General features: G+C 37.9%; 2 protein-coding genes across 2 annotated transcripts in view; one reads left to right on the top strand and one right to left on the bottom strand.

Moving 5' to 3' along the window:
• The window catches only part of CTNNA3 (catenin alpha 3), a gene marked incomplete at both ends in the record, with an annotated part of 1,381,762 nt that overhangs the window by 837,560 nt on the left and 517,447 nt on the right, over nt 1-26,755 (bottom strand). The window lies entirely within an intron of this gene.
• Nucleotides 17,101-26,755, top strand: part of LRRTM3 (leucine rich repeat transmembrane neuronal 3) — a gene marked incomplete at both ends in the record, with an annotated part of 153,881 nt that continues 144,226 nt past the window's right edge. Inside the window, one exon of the mRNA XM_084246220.1 lies at nt 17,101-18,669. Coding sequence (XP_084102346.1) covers nt 17,101-18,669 — 1,569 coding nt within the window. The remainder of the gene's footprint in view (nt 18,670-26,755) is intronic.

The raw sequence follows: 26,755 nt of genomic DNA, 5'->3' as shown, positions 1-26,755 counted from the left end.
GCAAATATAGCAAAATGATCATAATTATACCATTTAACGACATTGACTTTATATTCAAAGCACAGCCCTATAGGCAAAGGAAAATATCAAATATTAAGGTGTAAATTTGGTTCAGACTTTTACAGTTACTCTAAGACTCCTTTGTTCTACTGTGAGAAATTATAAGAAATGTGGGGATTTATATATAGGATGATAAATTTTACAGTGTGTCGCTGGAGCCACATGTTCCTTTGCGGAATTTGTTCTAAATGAAAAACTAGAAAACAGATTTCTCTCAATATAAATGACTACAAATGAATTTTGATTGCTGTTCTCTTGATAGGAATTTTTTGAGCTTCTCTTGAAAGAACTCTTCAACATCAGTACAAAAATTAGCAGGTGTGTTTAGTAAGGATAAACATCAAATAATTGCCTTTGCTGACTATGGGCAAAAAGATGTGTGATGGAAAGTAAAGATCATCAATTCTGACAAATATGAATGTTAAATCAACATAGACTCATGGCACCTTAATATAAATTCTTGTTCCCAAATTTGCTTTTTGACCCAGTACTGAATTCTTGGATAGTATAAATAATTTACAAAATAGTAATGCAATTTTTCCTCCAAACTCCAAGTCTCATATTACTCAAATGTTCTGCAAGTCTTAAATTCACTACCAAGAGTGAATATGACCCAAGTATCAATTTGGGGCTGGATATCCTGTTTAAATTAATGAATAGACTCTTGCTCAACCTACATGCCATTAAAAGTAATCCTAGCAAGTTAAATGACACAATGGGGAAGCAATCAACCAAGCACAGTATACATAACAAGTTACAGTCCAAATGACCTCGTATCTCCTACAAATCAATGGCATTAAAATATCAGAGTGCTTTCAGACACATGAAAAACATATGCAATATCTAGGCTCTGTTTAGATTTTTACTACAAACCAACTTTAAGGATTTGTTTTTAATTGTATTAGATGTTACAAAGCTATTGATACGTGGTTTAATTAAAGTGTTTGTTGGCTCAAATTGCATACTAAAAGACATATACAAAGTGACATGTCTACAAATATTTTCCTTTGAACTACCCCAGAAAGAAGGAAAAGATATGTGTGCATGTAGGCAGGGCAGGAGGGTAGATGAAATGAAATTAGCAAAGTACTCATCATTGTTGAAGCTGATGTTTATTACACTTTTCTCTCTAATTTTATATATGTTTAATTTTCCACTAAAAATAAAAATAATTATTTATTAAATCATGTAGCTGTTTCAGTCTTCAGAAGGCCAACACTAAGCTATACTTTATAAGAGTTTTATTTTTTCCAATCCCTAAATTTAGCTTAGGGCTACCTCTACAGGAAGGGACAGTTGGGAATGCAATAAAATCTGAGAGAGTGGATTGACCATACAACATAAATGTATCTTTAGGTGAGGGAGAAGGAGATGTCTTGCATAACCTTGTAAGGTTTCATTCATTTGAAATTTAACTCATTCCAGAAAGATACTGAGAAACCATTTTAATGGTTAGACCTGGAGCTTTCTTTATCTATTTATCTAAGTCAAAGATGTTCACTCATAACCATATGTGACCAGACAGGGTTTTTAATGGAGCCCTTGAAGCAAGCAGATGGGAACCAAGAATATTTCAGAGAAGTGCTAATGCTTTGATATAAAATCAGGATATAATTACAAATGTACAAATGCATATGAGTATTCTAACCAACTAGAAATGAATAAAATATTTTTTGCAGCTGTAGGGAACTCTATGTTATTGTTACAGGATAACGCTATTAAGTCAAAAACATTGAACTCTTTACAAAATCTAGATCAAATAAATTTACTGACAAATGTACTTAAGAATTAAATATAGAATGTACTTATGAACTAGAATTCAGAATACAGATGATAAGTGCTATATAATAAATGGCTGTAGCATTATAATCATAATAAAAAGGGGATAAAAATATTTTTTATAATATTGATAAATTCTATTCTGTGTTTGATCATGTTAGTGAACCTTAATTTATAATTATTCCAGTATATGCTCATGGCCAGAAACCTAAACAGAAGAAAATGAATTTTCTCATGAATCCTATTCCAGTAATATTTTGTGGCACTTTATTTATAATTTACAATGTAAATACAATTATTATATTACAACATAACAGAATATGGACATAAATTTAAAAGCCTTACATATTCACAGTACAATTTTTATGAGTCCCATTTCACAGGTAAGCAAACTGAGACCCCGAGAAGACGCTGAGAACAAATTTTATTCCAAATTCCAAATCTTAAAAGACATGCATATGCCATTCATATAAACATTACGTATCATTCCTATTTATTTTTTTATATTCATCAAATTTTTTTCTAGAATACTTAGTCCAAAGTTCCCATACTCAAAATTTATGTGATTTTCAATTTTCAGCCAAGTTTTGATTACATTGCCCTCACTGGCTGTATGCAAAGATGTTGTTCTGGCAATCTGAATAGAAATCTGTGCTTCTATTGTTTGGGGGCTAATTTTGCTAATCAATTTATAGAAGATTTTTAAAATCCATCATGGTGTTTTATGGCATACTATGAAGAAGATGTTTTCAAATTTAAACTAAGGGGACACATCCAGAAAATATAACAGAGTAAGCTGCATCAAAAAAAATCTCCTTAAGTACATCCAAAAAGCAATTAAATACCTCAAACATCTCCCATCAACTTCTCTCCAGAAGACATCTGATTATCCAGGCATCTGCACTATTGAAGGTACTAACCAAAAGCCTTTGGTCTTGGAGGAGTCAAGACAGTGAGCAGAGCCACAAACATAGATATGGCAGAGTGCACAGCACTGGTAAGCAGCACTGAAGCAGGAAACAGACAGACGAGGGTCCAGATTTTGACATACCTTGGGCAGTAGGCAACTAGCTTGGTGGGCCCAAAAAGGTATCCTCTCCCCCTGACCAGATACTCAAGGATTTCCTGAACTCCTATCACATTAGTGCTAAATGAGAAACACCAGCCAGTTGAGCTTAGAAGGTATCTGGATAGTCTAACACCTACACTATCTGCAACTTCTCATGATTCCTGCCTGTGGCCCAAGCCTTTGGCCACTTTGCTCATGCCAGGGCTTCAAGTTTGCCAGCACATCTGCTGAGATCAGAAGCAGACAAGAGTTGAGGGGTCAGCTGTAGTTAGGGGCTCCTGGGAGAGCATCACTGCTGGTTTTCTTTGACCAGCCTTGATTAGACAGTGATTGCAGAACCCTTTCTTGGCTCAAGGAACTGCAGCACCATGGGAGGCTTCTTCCTTTGGCAATCTACTGCAGCATCTCACATCTCTAGCACTCACCCTGTATGATGAGTTCTTAGACCTCCCAACCCACAGTGACCCTTAAATATGAGTTATCCCAATGAGTTTGATGGTTTCAATCAGCAACAGAAAGCACAGCATACCAGACCAACTCCCTAGGCCAATATCCTGCAACATGCAATACTAACACAAGACTGTCACAGCAGGCTTGGTTAGGAAAGCAATCTATAATTACCATTATTAATCCACTTATAATTTTTAATCATACAAATAACCTCAGAGCATCATACAAAATGAGAAGGCAGAAGAAGTCATCCTAACAAATCAAGACAAGACCTCGGGGAAAATCCCTGGTACAAGAGAATTAACCAAACTGCTGTAGAAGACTTCAGAACAGCATTCTTAATGACATTTGCTGAAACTAGGAGAACAAAGGATGAACAAAACAAGAAATAAAATGAGGATGGAGAAAATGCAAAATAGCTCCATACAGGTGGCCAACAGACACATGAAAAATAGTTCAAAATTACTTAACAGCAAAATGCAAATCAAAACCACAATGAGATACTACCATACTCTTATGAGAATCACACAAATCATAAAGATAACAAACAAGTGTTGGTGAGCATGTGGAGAAAAATGACCCTCATACACTGATAATGGCAATATTGATTAGCCCAACCTCTACAAAAAAATAGCATGGAGGTTTCTCAAAACATTAAAAATAGATCTACCATACGATCCAGTAATTCATCCTCTGTGTATCTATCTAAAGAATATAAAAGACACTAATTCAAAGGATATATGTAGGGCCTCCCCTGGTGGTGCAGTGGTTGAACGCTTGGCTACAAAGCTGCCCATAGCCTCTGCAGCACCAGTTAGTTCCCCAGCCACCAGCGAGGGTCCCATGTGGCGCGCAGACTTCTCCTGCTGTGCCCGCTGCTCTCCTCAGTAGTGCATTTCGTCAGTCTGCCAGTTTTTTTTTTTTTCTTTTTTTTTTTTTTTATAAATTTTATTGTTATATTCCCCAAACAATTGCAGCCCCCCATTCTGACCCCAATCCCTCCCCTCCCGCCCCCGCCCCCCCTAAAAGTGTCTCTGGTTCATAGTTTTTTGTTGATTTTGATTTTCACTTTCTTATAGTTATTCATTTTCCTGGTCCCTTATTTAAGTTTTCTAGATTCCTGCTATGAGTGAGACCATCCGGTATTTTTCTTTTTCTTTTTGGCTTATTTCGCTGAGCATGATCCCTTCCAGCGCCATCCATGTTGCAGCAAATTGCATGTGTTTATCTTTTTTGAATGCTGAGTAATATGCCATGGTATATATGTACCACATCTTCTTGATCCAGTCATCTATTTTTGGGCATTTGGGTTGTTTCCAAAGCTTAGCTATTGTAAACAGTGCTGCTATAAACATAGGGGTGCAGGTGTTCTTTGGAATTGATGTCTCTGTGTCCTTTGGGTAAATACCTAGGAGTGGAATAGCTAGGTCATATGGAAGCTCTATGTTTAGTAGGACCAGAAATCTCCACACAGCTTTCCACAGTGGTTGGACCAGTTTGCACTCCCACCAACAGTGCAGAAGAGTTCCTTTTTCTCCACACCCTCGCCAACATTTGTTGTTGCTAGTTTTTTTAATATGTGCCATTCTCACTGGTGTAAGATGGTATCTCATGGTAGTTTTGATTTGCATTTCCCTGATGACAAGTGATGTTGAACATTTTTTCATATGCCTGTTGGCCATTTGCATTTCCTCTTCAGAGAAGTTTCTTTTAAGCTCTTCTGCCCATTTTTTGACTGGATTATTTTCTTTGTTGTTGTTGAGTTTCATCAGCTCTTTGCAGATTTTTGTGATCAGTCCTTTATCATTAGTGTTGGGTGCAAAAATGTTCTCCCAGTTGGTGGGGTTTCTCTTTGTTTTTGTTATTGTCTCTTTTGCTGTGCAAAAGCTCTTTAATTTGATATAGTCCCAGCTGTTTATCTTTGCCTTCACTATCACAGCTTTGGGTGATGTGTCTGTAAAGATGTCTTTGATGTGCAAATCACGTAGTGTTTCGCCTATATTTCCTTCTATATATTTTATGGTTTCAGGTCTTATGTCTAGTTCTTTAATCCATTTTGAGTTGATTTTTGTGTATGGTGTGAGGTGGTGGTCAAGCTTCATTCTTTTGCATGTAGCGACCCAGTTTTCCCAGCACCATTTATTGAACAAACTTTCTTTGCTCCAATGCATAGTCTTTGCTCCTTTGTCAAAGATTAGTTGACCATAAATCTGTGGGTTTATTTCTGGATTTTCTATTCGATTCCATTGGTCTGTATGTCTGTTCTTGTTCCAATACCATGCAGTTTTGATGATTATGGCTTTGTAGTAGAGTTTGAAGTCTGGGAGTCTGATGCCTCCATTCCCTTCTTTTTTTTTCAGGAGAGCTTTGGCTATTCGGGGTTTTTGGTGATTCCATATGAATTTCATCAATAATTGTTCTATTTCTTTGAAGAATGACATTGAAATTTTGATTGGAATAGCATTGAATCTGTATATTGCTTTTGGAAGGATGGCCATTTTAATAATGTTTATTCTTCCAATCCATGAGCAGGGGATGTCTCTCCATTTCATTGTGTCTTCTTCTATTTCTTTTAACAGTGTTTTATAGTTTTCTTTGTATAGGTCCTTTACCTCTTTTGTTAGATTTATTCCCAAATATTTGATTTTTTTTGTTTCAATAACAAAAGGGATGGTCTTTTTGATTTCTTCTTCTTCAGATTTATTGTTTGTGTATAGGAAGGCTACTGACTTTTGCGTGTTGATTTTGTATCCTGCCACTTTACTGAACTGATTGATGAGTTGAATTAGCTTTTCTGTGGAGTTTTTGGGGTTCTCTATGTATAATATCATATCGTCTGCAAATAGTGATAGTTTGACTTCTTCTTTTCCTATTTGGATTCCTTGGATGTCTTTCTCTTGTCTTATTGCGCTGGCTAGGACTTCCAGTATTATATTGAAAAGCAATGGTGAGAGTGGACATCCTTGTCTTGTTCCAGATCTTAATGGAATTGCTTTCAGCTTTTCACCATTGAGAATGATACTGGCTGTTGGCTTGTCATAGATGGCCTTTATGATGTTGAGGTATGTTCCTTGTATCCCAAGAATTTCAAGGGCTTTTATCATGAATGGGTGTTGCACTTTGTCGAAAGCTTTCTCAGCATCTATTGATATTATCATATGGTTTTTATATTTCTTTTTGTTGATGTGTTGGATAACGTTGATTGATTTTCGGATGTTAAACCATCCTTGTGCCCCTGGAATGAATCCAACTTGGTCGTGGTGAATTATCTTATGGATACATTGTTGGATTCTGATAGCTAAAATTTTATTGAGGATTTTTGCATCAGTGTTCATTAGGGAGATTGGCCTGTAGTTTTCCTTTTTTGTGTTGTCCTTGTTCGGTTTTGGTATTAGTGTAATGTTGGCTTCATAGAACGTGTTTGGTATTGTCCCTTCCTTCTCAATTTTTTGGAAGAGTTTGTGAAGGATAGGCACTAATTCGTCTCTGAATGTTTGGTAGAATTCATTTGTAAATCCATCAGGTCCTGGGCTTTTGTTTTTGGGGAGGTTTTGGATTACCATTTCAATTTCGCTAATTGTAATTGGTCTGTTTAGGTGTTCTATTTCTTCTTTATCTAGCTTTGGGTGATTGCAGAGTTGTAGGAATTTGTCCATCTCCTCTAGATTGTTAAACTTGTTTCCATATAACTGTTCATAGTAGTTACTGATTATTCTTTTGATTTCTGCTGTGTCCGTTGTGATTTCTCCTCTTTCATTGATGATCCTGTTTATTTGTGCTTTCTCCCTTTTGTCCTTTGTGAGCCTGGCTAGGGGTTTGTCTATTTTATTGATTTTTTCAAAGAACCAGCTCTTGGTTTCATTGATCTTTTGGATTGTTTTTTTAGTTTCAGTTTCATTTATTTCTGCTTTGGTTTTTATTATTTCTTTTCTTCTACTGGTTTTGGGGTTTTTTTGTTGTTCTTTTTCTAGATCTTTGAGCTTCGAGATTAGGTTGTTTCTTTGCGTTCTTTCTTGTTTCTTGATGTGAGCTTCTATTGCTATATATTTTCCTCTTATTACTGCTTTTGCTGCATCCCATACATTTAGGATATTGGTGTCCTCCTTGTCGTTCAATTCAAAAAATTTTTTAATTTCTTCTTTGATCTCCTCATTAGTCCAATCGTCTTCTAGTAGTGTGGTTTTTAATCTCCATGAAGTAGGAAAGTTCCTTGCCTTCTTTTTATGGTTTATTTCTAGTTTGATGCCTTCATGGTCAGAAAAGATGGTTGATATGATTTCAATCTTGGTGTATCTGTTGATGTTTGTCTTGTGCCCCAGTATGTGATCGATCCTGGAGAATGATCCGTGTGCGCTTGAGAAAAATGTGTACTCCGTTTTTTTGGGGTTTAGTGTTCTATAGATGTCTGTTAAGCCCAATTGCTCTAGGTCTTTATTTAGAGCTTTGGTTTCTTTACTTATTTTTTGTCTTGTTGATCTATCCATTGTTGATAGTGGTGTGTTGAAGTCTCCCACTACGTATGTGTTTTCTCTGATGTCTGTTTTCAGAGAGGACAACAGTTGTCTGATATATTTTGGTGCTCCTTCGTTTGGTGAGTATATGTTAATGAGTGTTATTTCTTCTTGAAGTATTGTCCCCTTGATCATAATGTAGTGACCATTGGGGTCTCTTTTTATCTTTTTGAGTTTGAAATCTGTTTTATCTGATATAAGTATAGCTGTTCCTGCTTTCTTTTTTGGTCCATTTGCTTGTAGGATTGTTTTCCATCCTTTAACTTTGAGCCTATTTTTATCTTTTGTAGCTAAATGTGTTTCCTGGAGACAGCAAAAGGTTGGGTTTTGTTTCTTAATCCAGGCTGCAACTCTGTGTCTTTTTATTGAAGAGTTTAGTCCATTTACATTTAGAGTTAATATTGATATGTTAACATCTGTATTTGCCATTGTGTTTGTCTTTCCTTTGATTTTATTTATTTATTCTTTTAATAACTTTTTTTTTTTTTTTGGCCTTCTTTCATTGTTATTCGTCGCTCTGAGGTTCTGGCTTTAGGACTCCTTGTAGTATTTTTTGGAGTGGGGGTTTAGTTGCAATGAAATTCCGGAGTTTCTGTTTGTCTGGGAAGGTCCATATTCTTTCTTCAAAGAGGAAGGAGAGCTTTGCGGGATAGAGTATTCTTGGTGGGCATCTGTTTTCTTGGAGTCTGTTGACTATGTCCCTCCACTCTCTCCTTGCCCGTAGTGTTTCTTCGGAGAAGTCTGATGTCAGCCTGATTGGTTTTCCTTTGAATGTTATCTGTTTCTTCCCTCTTGCCAGCTTCATTATTTTTTCCTTGTCCTGGATTCTTGGGAGCTTTACTATTATGTGTCTTGCTGTATTTTTCCTTTCGTCGTGGAAGTTTGGTGTTCTTCTTGCTTCTTGTATATCAATTTTCAGCTCCTTCTTCACATTTGGGAAGTTCTCTTCAATTATCTCTTTGAATATTTTCTCTGTTCCTACATCTCTCTCCTCTCCTTCTGGGATTCCTATAACTCTTATATTTCCTTTCCTCATGGAGTCAGATAGTTCCCGAAGTCTTTCTTCGTTCTTTTTCCTTCGTACTTCTCTTTCCTTTTCTGTTTTGGTTCTTTTTATTTCTGTGTCTTCAAGATTACTTATTCGTTCTTCCATTTCATCTATTCTGCTTTCATTGCTTTTCCCAGAATTCTTTAGTTCTTCCATTAATTCTTTGATCTCCTGCATTTCTTTTACTTCCCTCTTTAGGGACTCAATTTCTTTCTTCTGACCATTGTTTTCCCTCTCTAGGGACTCAGATCGTTCTTCTGATCGTTGATTATTTTTCCCTTATCATTGTTTTCCTTTATGACTTCTGTCAGTTTTTTAATCACGGCAATTTTAAATTCTCTTTCTGGAAGGCTCAGAAATTCTTCCAAGTTATTGTCGTTGCAATCTGGGGGCTGGCTTTCTTTTTGTGGTGTGCTTTTTCTCTGGAGAGTTGCTAGGTTGCGTGTGGTTCTTCTCCTCCCTACTGTCTGTTTTCTAATTTGCCGTATGCGTTGGGACACTGTGTTGTTGGGACTGGCCGGCATCTTGGGTGGGCTTCTCTGTTCCCCTCTGGTTCTTCCAGGAGTCATCTGTCAGTTTCAAGCAGCCTTTACTGGAGAAAGGTCCCTGTTCTAAAATGCCGATGTGGGGACACACTCCCCTGTGCGCCTGGTCTGCCCCGGCGGTGGGTTCCTGCTCCCCTCTGGGCTTGGACTGCAGGCCAGAGGGGGTCTGGCGTGGGCGAACTTCCCCCGCTCACCTCTGGCTCCTGAGGAAGCCTTCTGCAGGTAGTCTTTACTGAAGAAATGTCCCTGTTCTAAAATGGTGATGTGGGACACACTCCCTGCGCTTCTGGTCTCAGGCACACTCTTCTGCGCGCCTGGTCTGCCCCGGCTGTGGGTGCTCGCTCTCCCTGTGGGCTCAGACTACTTGTTCAGAAGGGGCCCGGTGTGGGCTAACTCCCCAGCTGGCCACTAGCTCCTTCAGTAGCCTGTGCTGGGGTCAAGTCGCTAGGTGGCACCAGAGATCTCTCCTAGAGCCCTTGGGGAGCTGATTTTCCACCCCGTGGGACAGGGAGCAGAGCGGGGATGGTAGGGTACACCTCAACGGCTTTGGGGTGCTGTGTCTGCCTTGTGCCCCACCGTCGTGGGGAACCCACGCCCCTAATTTCGTGCCCCGGGTCTCAGTTCCAAAGCCCTCAGTTCCAGGACGCGGTCTGTAGCCCAGATCAGTGGCGCGGGAATGGCGCCTTTTGAATCCCGCTCCCCTGCCTGGGCGCCTTGTTCCTGCTCACTCAGGGAGGGCCTCCGCCCGGGTCTCAGTTCCAAAGCCCTCAGTTCCAGGACGCTGTAGCCCAGATCAGTGGCGCGGGAATGGCGCCTTTTGAATCCTGCTCCCCTGCCTGGGCACCTTGTTCCTGCTCACCCAGGGAGGGCCTCCGCCGTCTCCCCGCAAGCCTAGGTCGCAGGCGCAGGGGCCTGGGCAGCTGCAATCTGAGCGCCGCTTTCGCGCAAGCTTACCGGGCGGCCGGGGCTGTGTGCTGGTGCTGGTCTCCTCCTGGTGGGCGGGGCTCTCTTTAATGGCGCCTGGAGCTCACCTCCGAGGCGGATCCTGCAGGGTTCGCCTCAGCTCCCATTCACGGGGTGTGGTGGCTGAAATAGTTCCTTTCCACTCACAGTCCCGCTTGCTGCATCCGTTTTTCTTGTTGGGCGTTTTGGTTTGTTGTTTCCCTCGTCTCTGCCGGTCGGAGAGTGCTGCCTCTGTGGGCGGGGGAGGGGAGCAGGGTTCTGCGCTTCCCTCCCTTCTCGTCCTCTTTTATGGCAACTTTCTTCTTCGGGCAGTTTGCTGGAGTTGTCCGTTTATCTTCCGTGTCCCATTTCTCACTGGGACCTGCCGCTTTTCCTCCCTATTAACTTTTTTTAATGGGAGATCTTACTCGCAGCGTCTCCTCGCCGCCATGTTGCTCCGCCCTGCCAGTTTTTTTTTTTTTTTAAGATTTATTTATTTATTTATTTATTTATTTATTTATTTATTTATAAAAGCACTGGATAAAGTCAGAAGCATCTGAGGGTGAGAGAATTCACCAGAGCCAGAGCGGGGAGCAGAACAGGCAGTGGGCGGCAGGAGAGGTCTGTGCGCCATGTGGGACCCTCACCCGGCAGCCACAAAGGAATGCTACTCAACTATTTAAGAAATGAAATCTGGTCATTTGTAGCAAGATGGCTGGAACTGGAAGGAATTAAACAAAGAGAAGGAAATCAGAAGGATGAAAACAAATATGGCGTGGTTGCATTATATGTAGTAAATAATAAGCAAAGGGACAGAAAAACAAAACAAGACAGAAAATAACTAAGGCTACTAGAAGGAGAGAATGTGTGGAGGGAGAAAAGGTATGGGGGACCCCATAGACTATGTTGGACAACTGATTACTGAGGCTATTGGGGAGTGATAATATACATTTGTAGAAGTGGTAATTGTTTAAAAGGTCAAATTTTAAATTCTCATAAAATTGAAGAAAATGAGAGTCAACTGAACTTTTTTCAAGTTTGTTAAACTCTATCTTAGTTTCACTATTGACATGACAAATAGTTAATGGCTTCATGATACTTACAGTTTGCAGCCTGCAAAACTCAGAATCGCTTTCAATTTCTCTTGGTCTTTTCCTCCAGCTCTAATCCATTAGAAACTGTGGAGTTTATCTAAACATATATCTGGAATCTAACTAAATGTCACCATTTTCACTTCTATGACACTGGTCCAAGTGACCAGGAACTCCCTCTTGGTTTGGTACAATAACCTCCTGATTGGCCTTGCTTCTATTCATATCCTTGTAGAATCAGCATGCATCACTGATTCTTTTTATTAGTAGCTTGACCATATATTTGTCCTGAACATAACACTGAGTTGGCTCCCTTTTAATTTTTTCCAGAAAAAGCCAGTTTTTTACTATGGAATGCAAAGTTCTCCATGGCCCAATACCTAGTACTTCTTTAACTTCATCTCCAATTACACTATCTCTTGCCTTTGACACTCTACATTCATTGGCCTCTTTGCTGTTCATTAAACACATGACCTGTTCCACACTAAGAAAGTGTGCACTGACCACTTCCCCAATATCATTAAGGTTAATAACCTCATCTCCTTCAGTGATTTGCTCAAGGCATAATCTTACTGGCCCTTACCATTCTATTTAAAATTGTAATCCACCTCACCCCTAATCTTCCCTATCCTGCTTACTTATCTTTTTTCCATAGTATATACTATTTATTACATTTTTTATGTCTAGTATTTTATTACTCATCCTACCACTTCTGATTATAACATTCACAAGGACATAAATCTTTGTTTTGTACTCCAAATACCAGAAACAGTGTCTTATACATAGGGGACAAAAACTATGTGTTAAATTTACTAAATGATGAACATTCTAATGCCAACCTATTATTATGATATCAGTATATCCTCTATAAGCCCTTATTTTCTAAGTTTGATTGTGGTACTACACTTCCATATTGGACTGAAATTTGACATTATATACCGAGATTGGATTTATTTACCCAATGTAAACAAATTATGCTCAGCTATTTGAAGTACTGTAAGTATAATTAAAAAAAAATTCTTTAGATACATAACACTGTTTTATAATTGCATAAATAATTAAAGTTTTAGATTCATTAGGGAAATTTAACTTTTCAGGTCGCTTATGGTTTATTTTGAATGTGTTGTTAAGTGCAAAAGAAGTTGACAAATATTCAACATAAAATTTTTCTTCTGTTGAAAGGCAAATCAGAAATATTCATCTTGCTATAGTCAACATTTAAAAGGAGGATATACTTTTAAAGCTATACCAGAAACTAGTAAAAATTTCTAGACTATAAGATTTTTTTTTTCTTTTGAGACAGTACTTTACATTTGGAATAACATCTACAGACTCAAGTTTCAGTCTGACTTAGGCGTCTGAGTTTGGTTTTCTCTACTAGCCTTGCATATAGTTTTCCCTTTTCAGAAACTTCATTACCCTGAAGCTGAAGAGACCTGGTAGTGGTGCCAGCCTAAGGGCTGCCAAGATAGGGTTCACACACAGGGTGTCTGGAGGCTAATCTAATCCAAGAATGGCTAATGATTACCATTTAAGATGAGACCAGTGGTCAGTCCTAAGAAGGACTATTTTTTATGAGATCCACAGAATCAACATGAAGAACTATGAAACAAGATCAGAGGACAAGGGATAAGAAAAAATGTCTGAAAACTAAGGCCAGCAGAAAATGTGATTCACCAAAAATAACCCAAGAAGATTTCTCCCAGGAAAAGCAAGGTGAGAGAATTACATTTTTAGGAGATTATAAGAAATGAGGAAAGAATGAGCCTCCCTGTTTGTGCAAGTGGTTAAGTCTCAGCACTACGAAGCTATCACCAGCTTATGCTTCCTGGATTCAATCCCTGGCCAGGGAGGTGACCCACATGGCACAGCAGACCTCTCCTGCCTTGCCTGTTGCTCCCCTAAGCAGTGTGTTTCAGTCAATCTGCCTGTTCTGTGAATCCTCTACTCTGGTGAATCCTCTCACCCCTGGCAACTATGGCCTAGACCCCAGCTCTTGTATGCATAAATAAATAAAATAAATCTTAAAAAAAAATGAGGGAAGAACAAGAAGCACAAAGTTGACGGGTGCCCAGCCATCCCAGAGTGATACTCTGTGACTAATCGTCAAAACATTTCAGTGTCTACTTTGCATGGAGAAGCAAGGAAAATGAGAAGAAAAATGAGAGACTTTAAAGCAACAGAGAAATGAAACAGAAATTGTATATGTGATTCCCTTTAGTCTTTTATAATAGATATAAGTTGTCAAGCCCCATTTGTGATATTAGATGATAAAAGGTATACTTTGCCAAAGGAAATATTCAAAAGTATATTTACCTTTCTCATGAAATTTATGGTTTAACTCTGAAGACAAGAGATGTCTACATGAAAAGTGAAAATCACTAACCAGTAAGTGTTGCCACTTTCCAGTTTCTTGCCTTTTTATACATTCTTTAAGAACACTTTCTCCAAAATTGTATCCAGACTCACTGACTGAGGAATGCTGCAGGGACCAACCCTATGCACACTAGAATAGCATTTAATAAGCAGTTTATCTCATATCAGATGAATCTGTGACTGCTGCAAAATGTATTTATTTAATATTTATTGAGCTACTATAACCTCCCAAGTGCTGCTGCAGGTATTAGAGAAAGTAGACAAAACATGATCTTTGTTTTCATGGAATGGCTATCACAGTGTCTCAAGATTTGCATACCCTTTCTTCCTACTATGAGAAAAATTATTACTTTTAATCATCCCCTTAGAGTTTCTTAAACCTAATGTCTACCAGGGTTGGTTGATAAGCACAGCCTGTTTTATCTCCTTGAATCAGAATCTTGGGGGAGGGATTGAGAAATGCATCCTTTCTAATAAATTCTCTAGAAGCATATATGCATTCACAGCATAGATAACTTTGGGGAACAACTGTTTTAGTAATAGCATACTACCTGAGGAATTGGTGATTTTCACTGAACTATATCTCTGAGACACATCATGATTGCCACAGTGATTGATTGCCATGACTAAATGTTACAAACTTCTCATCCTTAGACAATATGAAAGCTCTTCAAGGTTTGCCACAGTCAATTCACCTAAAACGACTGACAAGGCAAATTTTTTAAAGAAGTATACCATTTACTTTTAAACAAAATTGTGTTATGAGGTAGATGTTACCATATACTTCTTTGAGGGAGAAAATAATAGAAAATTAATTACTAATTCATTTTAAGGATAAAATGATGGGGCTTTAGGAAGTGTCCTCATTAATGAAAGCAAGACTGGGTGAATGTTAAGAATCCATCATGAACAATATAAAAAAAAAAAGTCATGGAGTAGTTTTCTTGTAAAGTATGATGGTATAAATCTATATACAATACTAAACAATTTACAATACTAGCAGGTACAATAAAGTTCCTATTATTCATATAATAGCTAACACAAGCCTATCATGTGCCCCATAATTCTCTCTATACTTTATACAGATATTAAGATGACTTAATTCTCAAGTCTTCTCGGAAGTGGATTTTTGTTATCATATCTATTTTGTAGAATAGAAAAATAATGCATAGAGAGGATAAATAATTTGCTCAAAGTTACATAGTTTGTAAGCTGTAACAACTTACAAAATTTCACATTACTACACCAACTCACATCACTACACTAAACTGTATTTCCCTGGTTTTTATAATACTTCCTTAGAAGATTCATATCAAGAAGTTGATAACAATCTATTTTAGGAAGGAGGAAATTTTTTATTATAGCTTCCTTGCCCCTTAATCAAGCTAATTTTCATTGAAAATACAGTTAACAGAACTGTTGAGGCAGGATCAACTAGCGGTTAGACTTATAAGAGACATATCATTCTAAAGCTCAGTCCTGTCACTTGCTTGCTCTATGACCTTGAGCAAGTGCCTTTTCAAGTCTCAGTTTTCCCATCTTTAAAAGAAGGTTATAATGGGTGTTACCTCATCTATTGTTTAAAGAAAAAAAAAAAAAGCCAGCCCATTTAAAGCACTCAAGAAAGTGCTTAATAAATATTATTGGTGCAATAAATACAACAGCATCATTAAAAAGAACCAAATGATCTCTTGATTCATCTGTTTGCACTAAAAAAAAAAAAAAAAAAAGATTTCTTTCCTAACTAAAAAAAAAAAAAAAAAAAAAGCAGCAATGAAAACAACAACAAGCCAAACCACAAGCAATTAAAGTAATGATGTCTTTCATGGGAGAATCTGAAAGGCTACTGGGCACATTAATTCATATGTCATTAGTTATCCTTTCTATTCCAAAATATGTGTACTATAGCATCCTGACACACGTGGCATAATATAATCACAGAGACTCCAAGTGATCAAATGAACAGAGAGTTAATGCTTCTTTATGAAAAGCTCAATAATTCATCTTACAAATTTCAGTTCAAAGCCTATGTCGAGGTTAAGAAAAATCGACATTTGTTTTGTGAACTTAATGTCAAGCTGCAGAAAAACTCTGGGCAGCACATGTTTAGCAATTAAGTAGACGCAGACAATAAAGACATTGCCAAATTATAAAACAAGACTTGAAAATTACAGAAAATGTTGCTAGCTATTGATTATGGTGACCATTCAGTTCCTATTGAGCTACCCAAAAGAATCATTCATTTTCCAGCAGAGAGCCTGCTCATTTGCAAGATAAAAGAGAGACATTTCTGCACATGCCCATAATGTTCTTCACCACTGGGGGCAGCTTTACATAAGACTGCATTCACTGAAACCAAAGCAACAGTCCAAGCAGCTTTCAGAATGACAGTCTGCAGAAGTGAGCTGAGCGTGTGTGCAGTACGGGGCTCTCTAGTCTTCTAGGTTCCAACGCAGCTCTGTGGCTGAACTGGGTGCTCGCCACCAGAAATGCTGGGCTATGGAATACAGATTTGGCAGCTCAGGTAGCCCTACGTTGCCTAAAGGAATACATCATGCTTTCCGATAAGAAGAAATTGTAGAAGCCAGTTTTTGTTTTTTTTAACGCCCCCCCCCCAAAAAAAAAAAACTGTAAAGATGCAAAAACGTAATATCCATGAAGATCCTATTACCTAGGAAGATTTTGATGTTTTGCTGCGAATGCGGTGTTGGGATTTATTTGTTCTTGGAGTGTTCTGCGTGGCTGGCAAAGAATAATGTTCCAAAATCGGTCCATCTCCCAAGGGGTCCAATTTTTCTTCCTGGGTGTCAGCGAGCCCTGACTCACTACAGTGCAGCTGACAGGGGCTGTCATGCAAGTGGCCCCCTAAGCCAAAGCAAAAGACCTAAGGACGACCTTTGAACAATACAAAGGATGGGTATGTTTTGTCATTTTTCTTCTTCCTTCTTAAAAAAAAAAAAACAAAATCAAAAACAAAAAAACCTTTAGTCTGTGTATTAATTCTGCCTTAATTATTTTAGAGATTGCCTTGCTCTGCTGTGAGACTATAAATTCAATTGATTAGTGGACACGTTTCCTTGCTTAACTGTTAAAAAAAAACAACTAAAGACAATTCTCTTTAAATTCTAAGGAGATGATATTTTATATTAAATGTTGTTATCTAGATTTAATTTAAAAAAAGAAAATAAATGCTTATTTTTGCTTGATTAAAAATAAATGAATTCTTTTTTGGGGGGATAACTTTTCTAAGTTGTTTTTATTTCCAGGTTTCAATGTAATTAGGCTACTGAGCGGATCAGCTGTAGCACTGGTTATAGCCCCCACTGTCTTACTGACAATGCTTTCTTCTGCTGAACGAGGATGCCCTAAGGGCTGTAGGTGTGAAGGCAAAATGGTATATTGTGAATCTCAGAAATTACAGGAGATACCCTCAAGTATATCTGCTGGTTGCTTAGGTTTATCCCTTCGCTATAACAGCCTTCAAAAACTTAAGTATAATCAATTTAAAGGGCTCAACCAGCTCACCTGGCTGTACCTTGACCATAACCATATCAGCAATATTGACGAGAATGCTTTTAATGGAATACGCAGACTCAAAGAGTTGATTCTGAGTTCCAACAGAATCTCCTATTTTCTCAACAATACCTTCAGACCTGTGACAAATTTACGGAACTTGGACCTGTCTTATAATCAGCTGCATTCTCTGGGATCTGAACAGTTTCGGGGTTTGCGGAAGCTGCTGAGTTTACATTTACGGTCTAACTCCCTGAGAACCATCCCTGTGCGAATATTCCAAGACTGCCGCAACCTGGAACTTTTGGACCTGGGATATAACCGGATCCGAAGTTTAGCCAGGAATGTCTTTGCTGGCATGATCAGACTCAAAGAACTTCACCTGGAGCACAATCAATTTTCTAAGCTCAACTTGGCCCTTTTTCCAAGGTTGGTGAGCCTTCAGAACCTTTACTTGCAGTGGAATAAAATCAGTGTCATAGGACAGACCATGTCCTGGACCTGGAGCTCATTACAAAGGCTTGATTTATCAGGTAATGAGATCGAAGCTTTCAGTGGACCAAGTGTTTTCCAGTGTGTCCCCAATCTGCAGCGCCTCAATCTGGATTCCAACAAGCTCACATTTATTGGTCAAGAGATTCTGGATTCTTGGATATCCCTCAATGACATCAGTCTTGCTGGGAATATATGGGAATGCAGCAGAAATATTTGTTCCCTGGTAAACTGGCTGAAAAGTTTTAAAGGTCTGAGGGAGAATACAATAATCTGTGCCAGTCCCAAAGAGCTGCAAGGAGTTAATGTGATCGATGCAGTGAAGAACTACAGCATCTGTGGCAAAAGTACCACGGAGAGGTTTGATCTGGCCAGAGCTCTCCCAAAGCCAACATTTAAGCCCAAACTCCCCAGGCCGAAGCATGAGAGCAAACCCCCTCTACCCCCCACGGTGGGAGCCACGGAGCCAGGTCCAGAGACTGATGCTGACACCGAGCACATCTCTTTCCATAAAATCATCGCAGGGAGTGTGGCCCTTTTCCTATCTGTGCTTGTCATCCTGCTCGTTATCTACGTGTCATGGAAGCGGTACCCTGCAAGCATGAAACAGCTGCAGCAGCGCTCCCTCATGCGAAGGCACAGGAAAAAGAAAAGACAGTCCCTAAAGCAAATGACTCCCAGCACCCAGGAATTTTATGTAGATTATAAACCCACCAACACAGAGACCAGCGAGATGCTGCTGAATGGGACCGGACCGTGCACCTATAACAAATCAGGCTCCAGGGAGTGTGAGGTATGAACCATTGTGATAAAAGCGCTCTTAAAAGCTGGGAAATAAGTGGTGCTTTATTGAACTCTGCTGACTAGAAAGGGAACGTGGGTGTCTCCCTCCCTTTTCCTCTCCCTCTCACTTTGCTGGCAAGGTCCTTCCCTGTCCGTTCTTAGCACATTCATAATATTGGTCATTTTCCTCTCATACATAATCAACCCATTGAAATTTAAATACCACAATCAATGTGAGGCTTGCACCCTGGCTTAATATAATGCCTATTGTATAAGACCCTTTATTGATTCCATTAATGTCACACTTGTTTTAAGATAAAACTTCTTTCATAAGTAAACCCCACATCTGCTATAATTCTCCTCTGGTAGGTCCAAATCTACAGTTCGAGGAGGTTTGCAGTTCACTGACAAATCAAAGAAAAGTGAATGGATCCCAGGTACTAGGAGCTTGAAGTGAATTCTAGGAGGTGATTTGATTAAAGGGACATTTAAGAAAAAGCCTTAAAACAATGGCTGGCTTAAAAAAGAAAATTGCAGGAAATGATGAAAAGATGGTTCTGGGTTAAAGCAGCACCAGGAGCAGTTTCCAGACGTGTTTGAATTACAATGAGGCAAAGCCGAGGGGAAAGTGTTGACCATTTAAAATGCTGCAAGCAGATAATTGCAAAATGTGAGCAAAGAGTAAAAATACAAAGTTTTAGACTTGAAGCCTGATCTCTGAAACCCATACCTGTTAAATCAGGCTAGAGGTTTTATAGTCAGTATCTTCTAGTCTCTACCATAAATAAATACATAAACAAACACACAAACAAATAAATAAATAAGCAAGTCAAGAGGCAAATTTGAAGAGGTAAATTTCATGATTGCTTCTACCTCAGGGAGTTTTCTGAGGTGAGTCTTGCAAAGGGTAAGGCAGCTTGCTATGTGCATGTGGTTGGGAGCTTCCGGAATTTCTCCTTCCAGTTCTTTCAAGGACCCTAATGTAGGCAGTGAAATCATTAGCTCTGTTTCATCTTTTATTTGGAATTTGTCAAGCTGTCCTACTGTGTTCCATCATCTGGCCTGCTCACACTAGTTCCCTAATGACTGACACTTCATTCAGAGGTGTAAAGAGAGGCTCGGACATGCCTCTTCCAACAGCCTCGTTGACAATGATTATTTTGATAGCACCTTGATAAATGTATAAAATAAATCTTAGAGGAAAAAAGGCCAACCCTATGGCAGTTGTCTTTTGCTTTTCTATTGCTCACCCTAAGTGTTCCTATGTTCATCTGTATTGTGAACTCATCCATCAGTAGGATTTTGTACAGATCCTGTTGGCAAGCTGCATGCATGTTTTTCTGTCATTGGTGAAAGTTTATTGACTGCAGCACAAATATCATAGCCTCTGCATGTAAGTAACTTTGACCACAGTTCATTGAAATTTTAGAAAAATGTCTTTAGTCTGTTTATCCTCCAAATGAAGAGTTCTATTATAGGAGCAACCTTGAGTCTGCTTCATTTCATTTGGCCTGCTAAACCCCACATCTTTAACCATGTTCCCTCTCTTTCCCATGTTCTTTCAAAACAGAATCACTGCAGCAAAAAAGAAAAGTGAATGGCTATTTTTACCAGCATTTTAATGTAGTTTGGAGGCTTTTCATATGCTGAGAGGAAAAAATCTAGGCAAGTCACCACAAAATATAATTGCAAGGAAGCCAGATTATACAAATCAGACTTTATAAGCAATAAAGAAAAACAAAGTGGATTTCTCAAGGTATTTTGACTTTGATTAAATCTTAAAATAGATGCCAGTTCAGAAAAGCATAAGAATTGTAATATATTTACCTGTGCATTATTGTTGAATATACATTTATTAATGGCAGTTAGTCGCAGATTCCCAGTTGATTAATAATGCAGATACTTCCTTACAGTATTATGACCTGGATGACTAAGCCTACTATAATTTTTCCACTGAAGTTGTAATTTTACATTTTTCAAAAAATGTCAGTAAATAAATAATCCCTATAAAATGGGAATTTTCTTCAGTCAGTTTCATTTTGACCTGTATTAAAGATGACTGTATTAATTAAATGTAGTGTTGAAGTGAAAAAGCCCATTTCTATTCTTTGACTTGAGCTCCTGCCTCATTTGTGATGGATACCAAATAAATTTAGACAAGGCATACTTATACTTACATATTTGAATTCTAGTGAAAATTCTCAATGCTGTGGCAATGCCAGGGTATAGAAAATGTTTGCTATATTGAAAAGTTTTTCTAAAATTCAAAACTACTACTTAATAAGATTAAATGAATGATTAACAGTTTGTAGGCTGGTCAAAATCTAATTCTTAATGCCTAACTTTGCTTGCAAATTTTGTAATAGATGGAAACCAATATAAGAATACAAGAAACATTTATTGTGATTTGGGATGTGAAATTTAAAAAGTAAAAAAGGTCTTTTACCCCCTTTGGCAATGAAGCTTCTCTAGTTCTCAGTACTTTATGAGCTCAAATATATAATTCTTACAGGTTAATCAATAATTAGCTCACCACTATAAATTTAATAAAGTCAACTGGAGAATGTTCTCCTGCTCAAAAGTTATTGCCCTCACCCCTATATTCATGGCACTTTCTAGACTACCTACCATAAATACATTTTCATATGTATTTCAAACTCATCCATTTTAGTAAAGAAAACTGATCTTTGATTTTCTGGAGCAAACTTAACGTGAATTACCTGACTTCTCTCAAAGGTGGCAACTGTTAAATAAACAGACTGACCTGTTGAACTATACAACAGAGACACTTTGATGCAGAATGGATTCAGTTAGTGCTGTGAACGCCTCACACAAGAGAGAGGAAATGCAGTTTAGTCTGATCTGCATGGATTCTTCCCCCCATTTTTCATGAACCCCAGCCCTCATAATGTAGTTAACAGTGCCAATGCCACAGTCTCCTGTGCAATACTTAGCCAAAATGTATTCTTTAAAATGAGTTTATATTTCCAAGGATGTTGACATTACATCTTTTCAAAGAATTTAAACCATTTTTACTTGATTTGGTGAGTCAACAGCCTAAGTAGACAGGCGATAAACTGTATTTCTATGGAGCAGCAGTGACCTCCAGTGGCTGGATAGACTACCCACAGCTACTCTTACAGATTTTATTTAGTTTTTATCCTGAATCCTTATGTAAACACATTTTACAATATATAGTTTTTGATCTGTGAATCAGATTTGAATTTTATTTAGTATTCCCAGTAAATAGAGTTACAATGTAATTTTTCAAATTTACATTTTGCATGTTGGTATTTTCATTGATGTCAGAACTGTTACTAAGACCTAGAAGTAAGTGTTCAAAGATACATAACAAGTGATAATATTTCAAAGTCCAGTAAGAAATATTTTAAGGTACTTATGCTCACCAATGTTGACCAAATATTCTGATATCTTCGTTAAACAGGCTAATTTTTTTTCATAAATTTTATCCATAAAGATAAAGAAATTTAGGTTGGGGATAGCAAATTGCAAAAATAATATTGAAAGAATCAGCACCAGTTATTGATCAGGCCATAGTAATGTCTGAGCTATCAAGTGAGGGAGGCCTCTGCTTCTGCTCCTAAAACTGCAGTTTGTCCATCATGCCAGTGACCTGTGCTTTGCCCCAATGCTCTCCTCCTCCCTCCCCTCTTTCAGCCAGCTGAACACTGGTTCTGTTAGGCTCCCTGACAATGATGTTACAGTCTAAGAGGTGATGATTCATAGATAATGAAATTATGCTCTCCTTCTGGGGAAGGATAATGCAGAGTCAGATTCACAGATTTGGCAAGGTTTTTAGGATGCTGTAGGTGTGTGAAATATCTTCTCTTCCCTTGACATTTACCAAGAAGAGAACTTAAATAGTTTACTAAAGCGTGGATTAGACTAGCATCAGAAACAAGCACCAGGTCTTGAAGCCTAAGACAAAACAAGTTCCAAATGTGACAAATGAGAATTGAGCCATGAGAAATTAAACATTCAAGAAATGTGTTTCTTCTCCCTGGATTCCCCTTGGAAATTGGATTTGCACCAAACCCCATGGAGTTTTGCTTCACTTGAGCTCCCTTAGTTACTAACATTAAAAACCACAGGCAGGGCCTCCCCCATGGCATAGCAGGTTGAGTGCCACACTGTGAAGCTGTCCTCAGCCTCTGCAGCATGGTTTCGATTCCCAGCTGGCCAGGGAGATACCCACATGGCGAGGCAGACCTCTCCTATCTTGCCCACTGCTCCCCTCAGCAGTATTTTTGGTCCGTCTGCCTGTTCTGCTCCCTGCTCTGTCTCTGGTGAATTCTCTTACCCTCCTGCGCCTCTGGCCTGTACCCCAGCTCATGTATAAATAAATAAATCTTAAAAAAATAAAAAAATAGGGCCTCCCTGGTGGCGCAGCAGTTGAGTGCTGGGCTGCGAACCTGCCCGCAGCCTCTGCAGCACTGGTTTGATCCCCAGCAGCCAGCGAGGGTCCCACATGGTGCGCAGACCTCTCCTGCCGCCTGCTGCTCCCCTCAGCAGTGTATTCTATTCTGCCAATCTGCCTGTTCTGCTCCCTGCTCTGGCTCTGGTGAATTCTCTCACCCTCCCGCGCTTCTGACTGTACCCAGTGCTTGTATAAATAAATAAATCTTAAAAAAAAAATAATAACCACAGGCAGTGGAAAGATACAATGAGCACAAAAAAAATTATCAGCAAATTTGAGTTACAAAGTGTTGTAAAAGAAATAGAATAGAAGCTATATAGTTTGTATTCAATGACACTTGAAAACATACAAAAACAGTAATCAGGTAGAAAAGACCACTTTTCCTAATTTAATCATAACAGAGTATAGAATTGGACCCAAATTTTGCTTAGTATACAAAATCACTGGTGATTTTTTTTGCATAGTTAGATAAGGTATACTATGGAGGAAAATATTAAAATAGTTTGATTATTTTTCACTTGAGGAAAGTATCACTATAATGTATCATGGATTATGGATGTTAATTTCATGTTTCTAAGACATCTACAGTCAATGATTTCAGACAAATTTCTTAGCATTTTTCAACTTGTATTCCCCATCTGTAAAACTGGCTTATATTGACTTCAAATGGTTATTGGGAAAATCAAATGTGAAAAGTACTGTAAAATACATTTTTTACATATCAAATGGCAACTCCCTTTTCTTACATATCAAATGGCAACTCCCTTTTAATGAGCTATTCAGCTGTATATGCTGTTGTTCACTGTTTGGCCTGGGTCAAAGGGCCATCCCTAACCTTTATGTTAAAGAAGCCCAAGTTCATTTTACATTAATATGAATTCCAGCTCTTGGCAGTGGGTCTAGAATTTGTTTTTGACCTTTGGTTCCCATAAAAATAGAGTTTCTTCCATCCATGTTGTCTGAGTCTAGGAGTTTATCAATAAAGATCACATGTTTAAGACATAGTCACCAACTGGAGAATGATGAATCAAAAGCTCACAAACCAAAACAAAATTCTAGTTGTATCCTATATCAAATCAGTATGGCAAAGGCTTTCAACCAACATAGATTACTTGTTCACTTCCAGTGTCACTATTTTGAGTTCCTGTGGACTTCATTTATGGCAAAATGATATCAATATTGAACAAAAAGCACTTGCTTACGACACATTACATTGGGGTTAGCACATATTCCAGGTAACAATCATAGGATATTTCTGGTGTTTCTTTTTTTCCCACTGAAAGACTATCCAAAATCTTTTCCTAAGGGACAAATTACCATTGATTTTATCAATTGCTGTCACTGAAAATCACTGGAGTAAAAATAAAGTAGCAAAAAAGTACAAGGGTGTTTTTAATGAGTAACAATGTATTCGCATCTGCAAAATTAAATACTTTAGAATATTCTGTTGATCTTTCACTAAAAAATGACCAAAGTAATCACACATCTCTCTCTAGTGAATGTAGCTGATCATGCCAAGTATGATGTATCAGATAAATTTCCAAAATTATTTTAATTGAAGTGGACAAAATGTTCTCTGACAGCTGAATTTCTATAAAATCTCTGAAGAACAGAGAAAATACTGCAATTTATCAGTGGAAAAAGCATTTGTGAATGCCATGCTGCTTTACCTTCACAGGAATATAAGCAGATGGTCTTGAATTAAGTCTTCTGAAATGGTGAGAAGAATTCCAGGAACACAGAACAAACAATAACTGGGTCACAAAGACCTAAAAGAGGCAATCTATTTCACAAGTGTAGTTTCTAATAGCAGAACTTAAGACTATACTTTCAGGGATCATTTCTATAGTTTGTCTAATAGCACAACTGGCTTAAGCAGTAATAATACATTGCAGTGGCGGGGGAGAACAAAAAAGACCTATTATTCTATCCAGCAATGTAGTAAAGAAAACTCAACAATTCTCTGCATTTTCTTTTTAATTTCAGAGGCTCCTACTGCACCAAGGAGGAATTTCCTTTGATCCTTTCTCCAAATACTAAATTGTTATTCTCTATTTCCTGTATCACACAAAAAAACTCTCTGGTCATATACATCAACACAATTTAGCCCTCTGAAAAATAGCATCCATAGCAAATCAAAAACAATTAGAGCACAAAACAAAATTTAAGGTCACCTTCTCCCTTTCCTCTAGAACCATCAAACTACCTCTTAGAATAGCTTCGGATTTTCAGTGGAAGAAAAAATATGTAGTTGAGTAATCAGTCTGTTAAAGTATTAAATCTTATTATCTTCCTTCTTAACTAACTCCTAAAAAACAAAATGAGGAAATTTATTTATGGGACAACTCAACTACATTTCACATATAAAAAAAAAACTCACATCAACTTAGAAATTTGTCTTTTCAAGGATAAAATGGAAATGTTTTGGCCAAACAATAAAATAATAGAGCAAATACTACATTTAGCAAAGGCAATTACTATTAAAGCTTTATCACACTAATAACATCTACCCAGGGTATAAAATACATTTTTGCTGGTAAAGAGCAAAGGATTTCAATTAAATATAAATCCCTATTCAGCACTCTTGGGACTCAAGCATATTAATGAAATGGGGTAAAAACAAAATATCCTCAGAAAGTGAGGTTCTAGCACAGTGAAGATAAAATTATTATAAAGTGGTGTCCACGGGTTAAAATGTGTGGTCCCACATGCTGCTAAAGTGCTTCTCTTCATTAATAGTGATCTTTTATACTCTGTGAAAGAAGAAACACACTTGGGCCTCCCTGGTGGCACAGGATTAAAGACACAGTGCTATCAAACTATTGGCAGCCACTGCAACATGAGTTCTATCCCCAGCAAGGAACTAACTCACATGGTGGGGCAGACGTCTCCTGTCTCACCTGCTGCTCCCCTCAGTAGTCAAAGTATTTCAGTAGATCTGCCTGTTCTGTTCCCCACTTTATCTCTGGTGAATCCTCTCACCCCCCACACCTCTGGCCTATACTGCAGTTCTTTCATACATAAATAAATTAATCTTTAAAAAAGAAAAAAGAACATACTTACTCATTGTTACCAACAAGAAATTTTGAAAGGAAACTGTAGGATATACCATATTGAGGTTGTGTAAGATTATAAGTGAAAATGTATGAAACTTAAAATTTAACTCAACAATTTGATATGAGTGTTGGCATGTACTCATCAATTTATGAAAGAATTTTTTCATAATTTGTCTAGCATTTTAAAGTAAAAAATGTAAAAAACACTTAGTTGAGGCACTGCCATTTATCCAATGCATGTTTAGGTAACTACTGAATAATTAAAATGGAATATTTAAATATCTGTCTAATATAGCAGAGGTCATATTACATAAGTATTTTGTGTTTTCAACCAAGTTAGGCATGCTGTACATGCTTAGAAAAAATAATTCACATCATTCCTGTAAGGTGATCATTCACATCTTATTACATGTATCTGTGTGCATGTGTGTATTGTGATTTCACAAGAAACCTCTTGTACCTTTCATAAACCTCCATAGTTTTTTACATGCAAGAATGGAGTCTTTGTATTGACTGCTTTCCTGTTAGTTTCCAAAATTAATTCTATACTTTGTTCCTTCTTGACCAAAAATAACTCATACTCTACAAGGCTTCTCAAACTA

Source organism: Talpa europaea, assembly GCF_964194135.1.
Source record: "Talpa europaea genome assembly, chromosome: 10".
NCBI lineage: Eukaryota > Metazoa > Chordata > Mammalia > Eulipotyphla > Talpidae > Talpa > Talpa europaea.
Note: the sequence above shows the minus strand (reverse complement) of the source record. Positions and strands in the feature narration are given on the sequence as shown.